Here is a 14,419-nt window from a genome sequence, read left to right as displayed (position 1 = left end):
ATATGACATTGTCGCCATCCAGTGGATAAAGTGATTCGCAAGCGCGAGGCACACAAATGCAAAGGCGGAGTATTTCAGTATATCTGATTAGGTTGTTCTTGGTTAACCTTTTTTTCATTTTACCTAAATAGAATTAAAAAAATGGTAACTTACTGCAACGTCCTTATCCGTATCATCTATCATTCTTAAACCTGCCCCTCCGTCAGTATAATCTAATTACGCATGTACTTTGGATGTTTGACCGTACACTCCATGATCGAACTCTCTAGAAAGTTGGGCATTAAAGTCAAACACGTGTATTTTTGTAACACACTGTCTCCTTAACGTGCAGTCTATTTGCACTTAACTGGACGATAACGATTGCTAAAAGGACAATTACATATTGTGCTTAAGACTGCTTAAATGAAAGGTAGTACTAGTAGTAGACAGGCATGCCGAATCTGGTAGTAGGATTTGTGTACGTACCACTGCGCGCTGAGGACATCCTCCACACAAGGTCACTGGCACGTGTAGCTGTCATTCTGTTACGCACTCACCGGCTACTTCGTTGCAGTCTTTTATGAGCTGACCGAGACGTGTGGTAACATTAACGTTACCGGTGTATTTCATTTTGACATCAGTTACATAGCGAGGAATTTATTTTGAAAATGGCAAGAGGAAGCCGCAGTCACTCTTCAGCACATGCCAGGTAGGTTTTTGTGATTTAGTGTAACAGTTAAAAACGCATTTCTTTAGCAGCTAGCTATAATTAGCTAAATCGTTTGCTAAAGTTAAGGTAGCACCATCCTACTGGAATAACGGTATTTTTGATAAGGTTAGCTTGCTAGTTTACATTAGTAGCTGTAGCTTGCAGCTGGTATACTCATCAAAAGGAAACTGTGTTTAGATATGACAGGTCGAAAACCAATGATCCTAGAACTCTGGCTAACCTAATTGCTTCTCACTTGGTAACGTTAACGTTGTGACAGCTATCTAGTAACCTTGAAGTACATCATTGTCCTATAATAATGACAAAGACAATGCTAACGTTACCTCTTATTGCCCCTGAGAAATTACTTCCAAGCAACGTTAGTTAGCCAAACTAAGCAAATAAAATAGAAATTCACGTCATATGATAGCATATCAGTTGTTTTTCATTAGCATTTTTCACAGCTCAGCTGACGTAACCAGAGCAGCGTGATAGTTTCTACTAAGTGATTCCCTATATAGCATGCGAATGCAAACCAATGTCACAAATGAAATGTGTCCACATTGACCCTTAAGAACACTAAGGTGCAGAAACAATACTGCCTCAATAGGCTATTGGCTTAATGGTAACTTATTGGTTGGTTTGCGGTGGGTGAAATGTCAGCTGTGTTTGGCAGCACTTTCTCCCCCAGTCTTAGTCACAAATCAGGGACTATTGGAATTGAAAGCGTTATAAAATTTTGCCCGCGAATAAATGTGTTTACCTGGAAAGGTCAACTTCCTAGGAACACAATTAACAATCAATCTTTAACCTCTATGCTGCTTACATAATGTGTGTGTTGAAGCTCAGTAGTTTTGGTGTGGTCTCATATACTTTGTGTCTGATCCAGTGCTCCAGCACATTCCTACGCCCCAGCACCTGTCCACCATGCCCCAGCACCAGTCCACCATCCCCCAGCAGCCCTGGCCCCTGCCCAGCCCAAGCAGCCAGGGCTCATGGCCCAGATGGCCACCACTGCGGCTGGGGTGGCAGTGGGCTCTGCTGTCGGGCATGTTGTGGGTGGTGCCCTGACTGGGGTCTTCAGTGGTGGCAGTAGCAGCCCGGAACCGGCCAAGCCTGCAAGCACATATCAGGTGAGTCCATCCCCTGTCAAAAGAAACTTTAGTGGGCAAAAGGCATTACAGAGTGAGTCCTCACCTGATAAACAGGTACCTACCTCTCCAGCACATTCCATGTGATTTCTTTAAATTCAAACACCTTTCAGATGAGGCTTAAATTATCAAAGAAACATTAGGTGAACACTGACCCTGGAAGCAGACGGAAGGCAAACATAACCCTGCCAAACACGTCACAGACAGGCTCTAATCTGCCAGCCCAAAACCGAGTAGAATCTTCCAGATCAGGTCAGGTGCTAAACAGAAGGTGTGATACCTTGTCTCTCCAGTTCGTGGGGGTTATTATGATGACATTTTAACACGGCATAAAGGTTTTAATAGTAAATATTTCATAGTAAGGGAAGGTGGAAACAGTTGTCTGATGGAAAGCTGATTATCTTATTAAGATGATTATTTCTGTTGTTGCATATGTACAGCGTATATAGTAATGCAAGATTTGGTTACACCTGGATTAAAGTGTTAAGTGAGTGACACTGATATTCTCTTATCATTGGATTATTATGACCCTCTCTTAGGAGCCACCCAGGTCAGCCCCTCCCCAACAAGGCCCATGCCTTTTTGAGGTGAGGCAGTTCCTGGACTGTGCCACCACACAGACTGACCTCACTCTGTGCGAAGGCTTCAGTGAGGCTCTCAAACAGTGCAAGTTCTCAAGCGGTAAGACTCCCCTTGCTGCATCTTGAACACAGACACATGATGGCCTACATATTAATTCATCCAGAGCCCTGCAAGCAATGTCATGGCAAACACAGCTATTTGTAGTAGTGACCGGCACACAAACTCATTTAATAGGTCAAAAGACTTATTTTAAATGCAGCTAGTCTACTATTATGTTTTAGGGTGGCCATGTGAAGAAGGTCCCTTCACTGTTATGTTGAGAATTATTTTTGCACCTTATTACATTATAGACATGTGAGAAAAGTTAAAGCACCAAGTTAAAGTCTCAAAGTCATCTCAATGTATCCCCCCCCCCCCCCGTCATGATAATCAGTGATCATGGAGCCATTTGTAGCGTCCGGGCACTCCCTAGTGGTAGAAGCTGAAAAGTTACTCTAAGCATGAGACTGCATGTTGATTGCAAAAACTTTGCTTGATATTTTTGAAAATATGGTGTTTAACTTTGTATATAACTTGTGTTTAGGAGTATGTACTAGACAGACTGCTTTTTGCCCTTGAAAGTCACCTATGACAAGCTTTTGTCTTTTGTCATCTACACAAAACCAAGAACCTGCCTATGAACCTCTACATACAAGTGGTGCTAAGAAAAGTGAAACTGCAGTGCGTCATTCTCTCTTTCATATGACATTACTTAGGCCTGCCCATAAACTCTTGAAGACAAACTAGGATGTCTGGTTTGTTGAACAAGATTATGTCATTGTGATTGTATTCCAAGCATATCCATATTATTTTCATGTTATGTCTCCTCAGGTGCGACTCAACTAGTTTGATTGTGGTCCTGCAAGGTTGATCCAACAAGAACTCTTGGATAAATGACACTTTCACAGAGAACTCAACTCTTCAATCAAAATGACTCTGCTCTAGACACACATTATTAAAGTTTGTAGTTGTAACATGTACTTTGGACTTGTGATTATGTATGTGAGATTGTAAAATAAAAGCTGCTATGTACTTGTGCTATCTGTGTTCATTAAAAATGTCATGTGTCACATTCGTTTCTAAGAAACATAATTGAGTAGTTTTATTGTTTTGAGCAACATACATTTGGTTAAAGTATAGCCTACTGCAAGTACAGTAAATGTTTTCACTATACGGCGGCATTTAATATTCCCTGCCCTTGATTGTCTTGTTTGAATTGAATTGTTCCTGTGCTAAATTCTCAATAATCCCATCATATGTGTAGACATGCTGTTAGTTGCGAGGAAGTTATCCTTCTAACAAAACTCAGAACTTAAAGTGCGCCGATTTAAAGTGATTTGAAATATATCAGAGTCGATCATTCATTTTTATGACTCGGGAGCGAAGTCTGTAGGCCTGATTAAAACCCCGGCCAATCCTGACCCGTTATGAATAGGCGTTTCCTTTTTCTGACCAATAGACAAATTGCTGTCTTCCTTTTCCGGTTACTTTCTATGTGTTCATAGAATCTTTCCTATCCCATGCAGACACAGAAGCGATCATGCCTTTCATTGATTTGGAATCTAACTTGCCAGCGAGCAAATTCTCTGAGGAGTTTTTGAAGAAATTATGCACTGCCACCGCCACAGCGCTTGGGAAACCGGAAGAAGTGAGTATAGGAAACGGGACACGTTATTACGAGTAGTCTACCAATCCAGTAGTGGAGTGATATCGTTTCACCTTGAAAACCAAACTTCTGTGAACTCAAAATGTGCTTATTCGTTGAACAAAATATATCAATGTCATCATCTCAACATTATCTCATTTGTTAATCTGAATATAGTGAAAAATACAGCATTTACAGTTAATGCTGGCTGCACCTGATCATGAATGTTTTTGTTAGAGAATGAATATCGTGGTTAAAGCGGGTCTACCGATGCTTATCGCCGGATCCTGTTCGCCGTGCGTGATGCTATCCGTGTCCGCCATCGGCGTGACTGACACAGCGGAGAAGAACAAGGAGCACAGTGCAAAGATATTTCAGTTCCTAACTGGGGAACTAGGCTTGAGCGAAGACCGGTAAGCATGAAGACAGCTCGTGCACGGTTACATCAGAGTGATGGGCTTAATTCGCATGTGCAAGGTTAGCATAGTTCATAGTCTGAACAAAAAAGACAAAAAGTACTTGCAACACTTGCGGATAGACCGCTGTCTGTTATTACGTGTGAAGTCCTATTATCCTATCATCTCCAAAATAGCGTTTTTGCTGAAACTTTTCCTGAATATATTTTTCTCTTCGTAGGATTGTGATCAGATTTTATGCACTGGAACCAATGCAGGTGGGCAAGAAGGGGACAGTGATGAGTTTTCTGTGAGGTGAAGGCTGATTTCAGTGGGAGTCACATGGCTTGAAAAGGCCATTCCTGGTTTGATGACAAGAACTTGAGAAGCCCCCTTTATATCTTATGGTCCTCCATTTCATTTCTGTAGTTTCGTATTACAAGGACAGTCAACACTGACCGAAGTACATTTTTAAATGTTGGATCATGTTGAACTTTCAGTATGGAATTGGCCATTTTAGCTATATAATACAGCATTACAAAATCACAATGTAACATTTCTAATGTAATGAGGCATACGTGAGAGTCCAAAGCAGATTAGGATATCAGAAACATTTCAAATTGATATAAGTTTTATAGTCTTTAAAAATAAAAACAGCTGACTAAAATTTGTGTTTCTGCTCTATGTAAAATAAACTATGGCAGTTGTTCGTATTACGCATACACCCTTGTGCTAAATCTAGTTTTGTCTAAAAGTAAAACTGTGAAGCTGATAACTAATCATCTTATTTTGAAGTTCGTGTGCAAGCTGCATGTACAATACAACACTCCATGTTACAAATGTGAAGATATGTTGTTTTGTCCTTTTTGTTTAGTTTTTTCATGAAACAAATTGAATGCGATAACTGGCCTAAAGGACAGAGGGAATATAACACAGAAATGTTGTAGATTGACTGACACCACACACACACACACACACACACACACACACACACACACACACACACACACACACACTTGTTTGCTTAAAAAGAGTTGGAAATTCTGTTAGTAAGGGTAATGGGTAGAATTAAGAGGAAACAAAGATAGGATAAGGCATGCAAAATACACTGACAGCACCCACTTCTCAAATCAACTGGAGGGCAAAGGTGAGTTAACCTGTAGGACTGACAATTCATGAAAAAATGTTTGTTCATTAGAGATGCAGTCAGCGATTCTGACCAAAGGTTGTTGATATTTGAGCTCAACAATCAAAACCCCTCCCTTCCGTGCTCCTGAAGATCCGTGTTGATTGGCTGGAATTGTTAATGGCTGTTTATGAGAGTGTTTGTTTCTCATTCATAGAGCCAGGAGAGTTTGTTTTGAGCGCACACATTGAATGAACAGCTAGAGGACCATGAGGAGCAATTAGCTGAACTTGCCCAACAGTGAAGGCTATTGGATTAGAACCACAGGTTGCACCTTAACACATACTTTAATTTGACCTAAATTGAGGATTAGGATGACATAACAATCACCTAATTTGAATGGATTAATATGCTACAGCAATACAAGTTTCGTAAATAATGAGCACTGATTCTGGTGTTCAGTGCACAGAGACTGATACATTAATTTGCAATACTTATGCAATGTTTTTGCAGTTGCAATATAAAACACCAACCCACAAAAGTCAGGATAAAATGAAGCTTTTGAGGATTGGATAATTGTATTGTGATGTACATGTCCACATAAACACTACCACATTCATCTAATTTCTCCCTTGTGATTTGGACACATTTATTTTGATATGAGGCATAAATTATATGTTAAAATTGATATTAAGTGGCAAAATTAGCTCACTGCAGGAACAGACCATAAAAGAAAGCTTCTTTGGCATGTCATGTGATACATTGCACCATCTTGTGATGAAATGCACATGTCTATGTTGAAAACTTGGTAATGTTAAAGAGATACTGCACCCTAAAATGTATTTTTGAGCTGTAAACTAAATTATATGAATGGACTGTGATGAAACACATCAATGCTGGTCATGTTGTATTATGTAGGTCTAATTCTTTTCAATCTAAAATGTTTTACTGCTTTTGGTGCTAATATACGTTTCACTGATATGTTGTAAATTACTTTTTATTTAACAAATATGGCCATGCTGCCATAACAAACAACTGACAGGTAAGTTAAGGTGTTGCACGGACACGAATAAACTGTTGCACATGTCTGCAAAGCCTGTATGCAGACCAATGATGACTGATATAGGTTTCTATACAGTTGATGATGCAGATTTATAACCCACTTCTACTCCCCGTCAATTGGTTTGTGGCAGACCCTCCACGTGAACGCGCAAATGGAGTGGAAGTGGGCTATGTTGGAAAAGGCCCTATGGCATAAAATGTATATAAAAATAATTTTAATGCCTGCCCTAAGCTTGCCCACTTTATAGCATTTTTGCACAAAATTATGCAATTTAGGCTCAGAGCTCGGAGTGAAGTTACACTTTAAATGTGCAATCGCACGCCTGGCCCCTCCTATTCATAGTACCCACTCTGTTAACCAAAGTTAAATGCAAGTAATTGTAATATTTTTGTCCTTAATCCTACATTTGTAGCCTATAAAAGCATGGCATTAACGTCGCCATTTCCCTGGCCTATAACCCCACACTGAAGGCGATGGTGTGGTGTGCCTATAGGTCTTTCCAGGGTTTGTCCTGTGTATGAACTTTTTCGGTGTCGTTAGAGGGAGGGGTTTTGAATGCTCGGACAGACTAGAAGACCAGCTAACTAGCGGAGTGTGAACAGAACATCTTATTTTCAAGTATTCAAAATGGCTTTGGAGCTCTACTTGGACCTTTACTCACAGCCCTGCAGATCAGTGTACATCTTTGCGAAGAGAAACAATATCAAATTTGACTTTAAAAAGATTTCGCTGTATGGAGGTAGGTGCATCCACTATGTTATGGTGCTCCTTAAATCATTATGCTATGACTTTTTTTTTTTAATGCAACTTAGACTAGGCTATGCCTGAACGCCATTTTGCAGTTTCAATTTAAAACATCCGTTTTGGAGAAGAATGCACTTTATCCACACATTTTCTATAAAATTGACGATCTGCACGATTTAAACACCAGGGGAGCAGTATGCAGAGGAATTTGGGAAAATCAACATGATCAGGAAAGCCCCTGCTATGCGCGATGGGGACTTCTGTTTGGCTGAAAGGTAAATAGGTTATACATATACATGAAAGTCAGACGGTCCTTTTAATTGCACATTTTATCCATGTATTTAAGTTAATAATGGTTGCCTGTTGATGGTGACAACTCTAGGCATTGTTTTTCAGTACAAAGAGTCTATTTAACTACAGCATCCGCTCAGGAAAACATGAATTTCCCGTGATTTGTGGTAGCCTAGCTCTGTCAATTGCACTTCCACAGTTTCCACAGAAACCTTCACTTAGGTAAGCTAGTCTGGTTGCACTAGTTTGTGTACCCTACGGGTTTGGGTAAAATAGGACATGCGAAGGGATGTTGTCACTTTAATAATATATGCTTTTATCACATTCATACTTTCTGTAGCATTGCAATCATGACGTACTTGTCAGAAAAGTTCCAAACTCCAGACCACTGGTATCCCGCCAATATTCACAAGCGTGCGCGTGTAAATGAGTACCTCTCTTGGCAACACACAGCTATACGGATGCAGGGCTCCAAAGTGTTCTGGCTCAGGGTAAGTACGGTCATACGCCCAGTTGTGCTCCAGCGGCACTTCATTGGTCAAATAAAACGTTGCAGAGCTTAGAATGGTGTCCATGTTCTAAGTATACTTGTGAACATGCTTTTTGTTGGTTGTGCGTAAAACGCAACTGCTCTCTCAAACCTCAAACAGTATTGATTAATAGCGCTTTACCAATGCATTTTGATATTCATGATTCTTCCTCTCAAACCATTGTTTTTATTTTTAGCTCTTGATTCCCAAAATGTTAGGAGAGGAAGTGCCTAAAGAAAAAATGGCTGCAGCTTTGGAAGATCTTGATGGGTCTCTTAAACTTATTGAGGAGAAGTTCCTTGAAGAGAGACCTTTCGTAGCTGGAGACGAAATCTCCCTGGCTGATCTTGTCGCTATTGTGGAGGTCATGCAGGTAAGATGTGTCTGAAGTACGCGCTTCTCTTAACTTGGGCACTATGGCTCACAATTGGCATTTTCTGAACATCATTAAGTGGTCACATCACAGTTTACATTTACAAACATAACATTAAAGGAGTAGACAGCAATTAGGGTTAAAGCTGGTGGTTTTTAAAGTGAATGGCTAAAGAAGTACACATACCCTCATTGTCTCCAGCCCCAGCATGTGTGCTGCTTTGGCTAAGACACACGATTAGCAGACATGCTGAATGATTGATGTATGGTATGTCAAGCATAGGCTGTGCGAGACACCAGACTTTCTAAAAAAAAAAGGAACATTTTACCTTTAAAATAATGTCCACTGGCTCTATGCAAATATAACTGATCTGGTGGCACAGTTACGTATGTCTTCACTTTTCTTCATGGTTCTCTTGTAATTGTCCTGAGTCAGCATAGGCCTACTATGTTGCATAGGTCCTAATGTACCAATTAGGTTTTGACCGACTGTTACGTTATAAATGCTATAATATAAAACAGACTTTGACATTCTGCTCTATCTCTGCAGCCTGTGGGATCTGGTCTGAACGTGTTTGAGGGTAGACCCAAACTGAGTGCCTGGAGGGACAGAGTACGGGCAGCGATTGGTCCAGAGCTCTTTGATGAGACTCATCAGATCATTCTCAATGCCCAGGAGATGGTGAACACCATGGATGGCAGCACGCTTCAGGCCTTCAAACCCAAGATCCTCAGACTGTTCTTGTGAATCAGGGCCGTTGTAAAACTGGCAGTGTCGGTTAAACTTCATGTATTAAAAAAATGATTGGTTTTTACAGTAGCCCATTACAAATGACAGTAATCCTGCATGCTCCCATGTAACAAGACCTCAGATGGAATCAGCCTTACAATGAAGCTGCTTTATTCACTTCTTTGCGTAACCCTACAGTATACTTTTGTATGAGGTTGACGTCCATGTATCTGTTGTGTCTGTGGCCAAATATAATGTACACTTTTGAATTATGAACCATTAAAGAACACTTTAAAAGCTGAAACGGGTAATAAACCTATGGCAACCAGTGAGGGCCACATCGCAAGAGCTTATAAATATACTTTTACAACACAATCATCCATCGAGTTATCAAACTTATATGCAATACCCTTTCAGATATCAGTCTTTTCTGAATGTGCCTGTAGGCTACAACGTATTGTGAAATTCCTCCCGGGGATGTAGAAAAACACGGATTTCAGCAGAAGTGCGCCACAAACCCTTCCAACGGCCTATTTCTTAATTGTATCATGCATAATTGCACTACTACAATACGGCCTCAAGTCCAGTGATTTGTCTGTGTTGACGGCCACGGAACTGACTGCAGGCAAAACCTCTTGTTTCAATTATGGAGTGTAATCAGATTTTGAATGGACACCGACTGAGCACCATAGAACGTAAAGCTCGTCTTATAAAGTTGCGCTACATTTGTCAGTACGATAGGCTAGTCCACACCCACGTGAGTAAAGCAATACACAGATGTGGAAAGTTAAAAGGTTGAGATGACGCTCGTTCCTGGACAATGGGCCATAATAGTCAAATCTTCGTCTGTTTAATTTTGAAGTCATTTATCCATGTTCCATGGTTTCAACGACTTGGGTAATACCGGTAACTTCAGTTTCCTCTCCTGCCCCAAAAAAACAGAAGACACACTGGTTTAAAGAGGAAAAACATCGGATGCAGGTTAATGTCTTTTAGAACTCGTGGTTGATTGGGCGTGCAGTCGAGAAGAGGAAGAGTTAAACGGGACTGGAATCTTCACTTTCGAATGGAAGAGGATAGATGTCGGGTACAATGACACATGCTAAAGACAACAGCTGTTGCGTATCGATCTGTCACCTTTTTTTTGACTATTCGACACCGAAAATATTGGTTATACGGAGTAAGAAAGTTGGAGCAATCAATCGCATCACCCAGGCCTTAGTAATCGCCTACATAATCGGGTGAGTGTTCTTTGGGCGAGATCAGTCAAACATCCACACCATTGTAGGTTCTCAGATTCAGCCTACTGACAAGCATTTAACTCAGCGATTCGGAATCAAAGTTGAATAGTATGTGTTTGTATACCTATACAAATGGATAGAGGGCTCACTTCAAACCCGTCTGTTTTCTGTGCACAGGTATGTCTGCGTATGGGAAAAAGGCTACCAGGACACAGACTCCATTCTCAGTTCGGTTACCACCAAAGTGAAGGGAATTGCCGTCACGAACACATCTGAACTTGGCCTCCGGATTTGGGACGTCGCTGACTACATAATTCCGCCTCAGGTACCATCAAGATATTTCGAAGAGGAGGTACAAGCGATATCCAACACCAAAAGAAACACCACTTATTTTAGTTTCCCCACATGGGTTGGCAGAATGTCTTACCTTCACCTTGGACTCCACCGAGTTGTTGGAATTTTGACACTTTGGATCTGGATACACTCTGATCGATTTCGTCTCTGGATAAATACGCTACATGGTTTTGGGTGCACTCTTTATGGTGTTGGGTTATATGCTTTATTCCTGAAGGATAACTGTATTTGTGATAAACTGTGATGCTCATGTGCCTCCATGTTTGATTGTAAATCCCCTTGCATGCGGTACAAAAGTGTGACATTTGAAGTAATTATTTTGAAGTTGTAATCATTACAACATTATATTAAACATTACATATAGTTATACAGAGACACAAGGCTTGTTCGAAACCGAGCAGCTGATTTCACTTTTCTTTTCCCAGGAGGAGAGCTCATTCTTTGTGCTGACAAACCTGATTGTGACCCAGAACCAAACACAAACGCACTGTGCAGAGGTACTGTGATGGCAGAGATGACTTTCAGTTTTAGTAAAACATTATCCAACTTGAAGAGCATGGAATTGGGCAGACTCCGAGAGTCCAAAGTACAGCAAAGTATCAAATTCAAGTAGAACATAACAGGAATGTTCACTGTGATTTATCAGGAGAAACGGAAACAATTGTTTTATAGATGGAGTCATGTGTTGCTTGCAGTGGACTACCATACTCTTCATTCCAAGTCAATTTGAACTCTTATTTGTCAGCATGAATATCTTCATTGAGAATCCATGCTCTTTTACTCAACTTTTTCATGTAGGCATTTATTTGCCTGTGTTTTAAATCTTAATGCCTTCTAGTGTGTGTGCATCTAAGGTGTTACTCTCTCCACTCAGATCCCAAGCGTAGCTTCCATTTGCTCCTCAGACAAGAACTGCAAGGCTGGATTTAGAGGTCCCAGAGGCAATGGTAGGCTATAATAGACAGTATTTTTTTTTAAATTTATGGATATATGTATGTTCATAAATTCTTAAATATTTGATTGTAGGAATAGTATGAGTGTCCTTTTATCATGTGTGGTATATGGTGACCTTTACAGAATCATTTGATTGGCTCTTTCACTTTCCATAGGTGTGCGGACAGGTAGATGTGTGAACTTCAATCCCACTGTTAAAACCTGTGAGGTCCTTGCCTGGTGTCCCTTGGAAAGAGATGGTGAACCGCCTAAGTAAGTGTATTTGTTAAGGTGAATTCATTAGTCAAAACTGCAGAGGAAGTGAGAAATGTGTTGTGGTTGTGTTGATGTCATGTTTTTAATCTGATGGCATTGTTTTTATTTTTTATGTTTCTCTAGTCCTCCAATGTTAGCAGATGCAGAAAACTTCACAGTGCTGGTGAAAAACAACATCCGATTTCCAAAGTTCAACTTTAACAAGTAATTCATTCAACTTGACAGAGTTTTCATTTTCTAAGAGTTTGCCTTAATAAGCGAGTAAGACTAAGGGAGCTAGGAGGAAGTGTTTCTTTTGGTAACCTTACCTGCTCCAGAACAGGGAAGAACTGATCACACACTTCCTCAGAGGTGTTTGTGGGGATTTTATGAGCCAACATATTCACTGCTTACAACATTAAGCATGCTAAATAATGTGTCATGGTTTTTGCGATTGCAGAAGGAATATCCTCCCACAAATAAACAGCTCCTATCTGAAGCATTGTGTTTTTAACCGTTCTACTGACCCAGAATGCCCGATCTTCAGGCTCAAAGACATGGTGGAAGAAGCAGAAGAAGACTTCCAGACCATGGCAGTTCATGTATGTGCTCTTTGGGTGTTTGGAATCTCTAGGGCAAGGAGGGAGTCACATTTTTGGTAGTGAACTGAATGGGAAGAGAGTTAATTTGTTCCTCTTTCGTGACAGAAGTGATGCCCACCTAAAAGCTGTGTAGTTATCACCTTTGTCATTGACATAACAGTATTTTGTACAGCATTTACACATTTACAGGCCCTTTAGCCATCATCCTATTTAATGTATGACCTTTTTAATATTGCTAAGTACATCCTCAATTAGTTTTGACCAATCACTACTTTAGAGTGCTGCTTTTTGTCAGTGTGTCTATCTGATCTGTTCTGCAATGTTCTAATATAAATTTGAGTGATATGGGGTTCATTCTTCATATATGATGGAGGTCTTTTACAGATACATTAGATTACAGTACATTTACACTGTGCTTTGTATAAGTAACCTCTCTCTACTCAGGGTGGAGTGATGGGGGTTCAGATCAGATGGGATTGTGATCTGGATATGCCAGGATCCTGGTGTGTGCCACGATACAACTTCCGGCGTCTGGATAACAAGGACCCAACAAATACAGTTTCTCCAGGATATAACTTCAGGTATGGGGTTTTAGCGTGTGATTTTAATTATAGTCACCTAAGTTTCACATCTGAGTAAACTGTCCCTCTTCTCATAGGTTTGCAAAGTACTATAAAGAGGGTGACAATGAGGAGACCAGAACCTTAATCAAAGGATATGGAATTCGCTTTGATATTATGGTATTTGGACAGGTACGATTGCTCTGCTGCTGTGATTTGAGATTATCACTATAGAATCATGTAGTCATTTGGATGGACTGCATGAACTTCATTTGATGGACTGCATTATATTGTGCAACACAATTTAACTTCTACTCTTATTTCAGGCTGGAAAATTTGACATTGTTCCAACACTGCTCAACATAGGGGCTGGGCTGGCTCTCCTTGGCTTGGTAAGTGTTGAAGTGAACACAGAGAGAGAGAGAGAAACATTATTTTTTAATTATGTTAGACCACTGACTAAGTAATACATAGGGAAGAAGCTGTAATAGCCAAACAGTACTTCATGCATGTAATTAAACAGGACGACAGGGGCCCCAGTATAAGGGGTCACCTGACAGTCAAGGGACATCATGTCTTGTTTGTTAAAAAAAGAGCTCACACCCCTCATACTCGCATTTCCATCTGTAAGCACTGTCTGTTTTGATACACCAGCAGGTGGCAGTATTGACTAATGGTTCAGTGTAAACAGTCCACATGCCAAAAATGACAGAATGCTCCTGGCAGTGTGGCAAATGCTAGTGTATTGTTTCTGTGAGTTTCTTCTTATCTGCAGGTCACAGTTGTTTGTGACTGGATTGTCCTTACATTTATGACCAAGCGGAACCATTACAGAGAACAGAAATATTCATATGTTGATGACTTTGGGTTGGTGAGTGTTATTCTGCAAAACAAATATTAAGATGGATGCTTAATTGCACACAGGTCTTTGAAATCCTGCATGTGTGTAATATCTACCAAATCTCTTCCCAGATTCCGCAAGAATAAGTGTCCCATGGATTTTCCATCATACTAATCACAACCGGGAGGGGGTCTTAATAATCCTGCAGATATCTGACATGTTTGTAAATATTAAATATGAATTAACATTACATTCTTGTTCCTAGTGTGTTTCTTTT

The 14,419-nt window shown here is 40.3% G+C and overlaps 4 protein-coding genes across 6 annotated transcripts; all 4 read left to right on the top strand.

The window, feature by feature from the left end:
- Positions 1–300: 300 nt before the first annotated feature.
- Positions 301–3,530, top strand: chchd10 (coiled-coil-helix-coiled-coil-helix domain containing 10). The gene is made up of 4 exons (XM_012819683.3): positions 301–688; positions 1,578–1,821; positions 2,379–2,520; positions 3,292–3,530. Exons 1-4 carry the CDS (start codon positions 648–650, stop codon positions 3,309–3,311), a joined length of 447 nt encoding a protein of 148 aa, XP_012675137.2. The 5' UTR covers positions 301–647; the 3' UTR covers positions 3,312–3,530.
- Positions 3,531–3,946: 416 nt separating this feature from the next.
- On the top strand, positions 3,947–5,346 carry ddt (D-dopachrome tautomerase). The gene is made up of 3 exons (XM_012819687.3): positions 3,947–4,108; positions 4,343–4,518; positions 4,742–5,346. Exons 1-3 carry the CDS (start codon positions 4,001–4,003, stop codon positions 4,812–4,814), a joined length of 357 nt encoding a protein of 118 aa, XP_012675141.1. The 5' UTR covers positions 3,947–4,000; the 3' UTR covers positions 4,815–5,346.
- A 1,788-nt stretch (positions 5,347–7,134) lies between these two features.
- On the top strand, positions 7,135–9,660 carry gstt1b (glutathione S-transferase theta 1b). Of its 2 annotated transcripts, XM_031559102.2 has the most exons (6): positions 7,135–7,428; positions 7,621–7,708; positions 7,830–7,946; positions 8,065–8,215; positions 8,451–8,627; positions 9,177–9,660. In XM_031559102.2, the coding sequence occupies exons 1-6, from the start codon at positions 7,317–7,319 to the stop codon at positions 9,372–9,374; spliced, it is 843 nt and encodes a 280-aa protein (XP_031414962.1). In that variant the 5' UTR covers positions 7,135–7,316; the 3' UTR covers positions 9,375–9,660. The 2 variants fall into 2 exon arrangements, with proteins under 2 accessions (XP_031414962.1, XP_012675132.1); XM_012819678.3 differs by lacking the exon at positions 7,830–7,946 and having other exon boundaries at positions 7,139–7,428.
- Positions 9,661–9,955: 295 nt separating this feature from the next.
- p2rx4a (purinergic receptor P2X, ligand-gated ion channel, 4a) lies at positions 9,956–14,392 on the top strand. Of its 2 annotated transcripts, none has more exons than XM_031559096.2 (12): positions 9,956–10,597; positions 10,775–10,949; positions 11,377–11,448; positions 11,826–11,898; positions 12,061–12,157; positions 12,284–12,364; positions 12,600–12,741; positions 13,186–13,322; positions 13,400–13,493; positions 13,628–13,693; positions 14,077–14,172; positions 14,274–14,392. In XM_031559096.2, the coding sequence occupies exons 1-12, from the start codon at positions 10,437–10,439 to the stop codon at positions 14,286–14,288; spliced, it is 1,209 nt and encodes a 402-aa protein (XP_031414956.1). In that variant the 5' UTR covers positions 9,956–10,436; the 3' UTR covers positions 14,289–14,392. The 2 variants fall into 2 exon arrangements, with proteins under 2 accessions (XP_031414956.1, XP_012675138.2); XM_012819684.3 differs by having other exon boundaries at positions 9,964–10,597; positions 10,775–10,922.
- Positions 14,393–14,419: the final 27 nt, after the last annotated feature.

Source organism: Clupea harengus, chromosome 21 (genome assembly GCF_900700415.2).
Source record: "Clupea harengus chromosome 21, Ch_v2.0.2, whole genome shotgun sequence".
Taxonomy (NCBI): domain Eukaryota; kingdom Metazoa; phylum Chordata; class Actinopteri; order Clupeiformes; family Clupeidae; genus Clupea; species Clupea harengus.
This window is presented reverse-complemented; position numbering and strand designations above follow the sequence as displayed.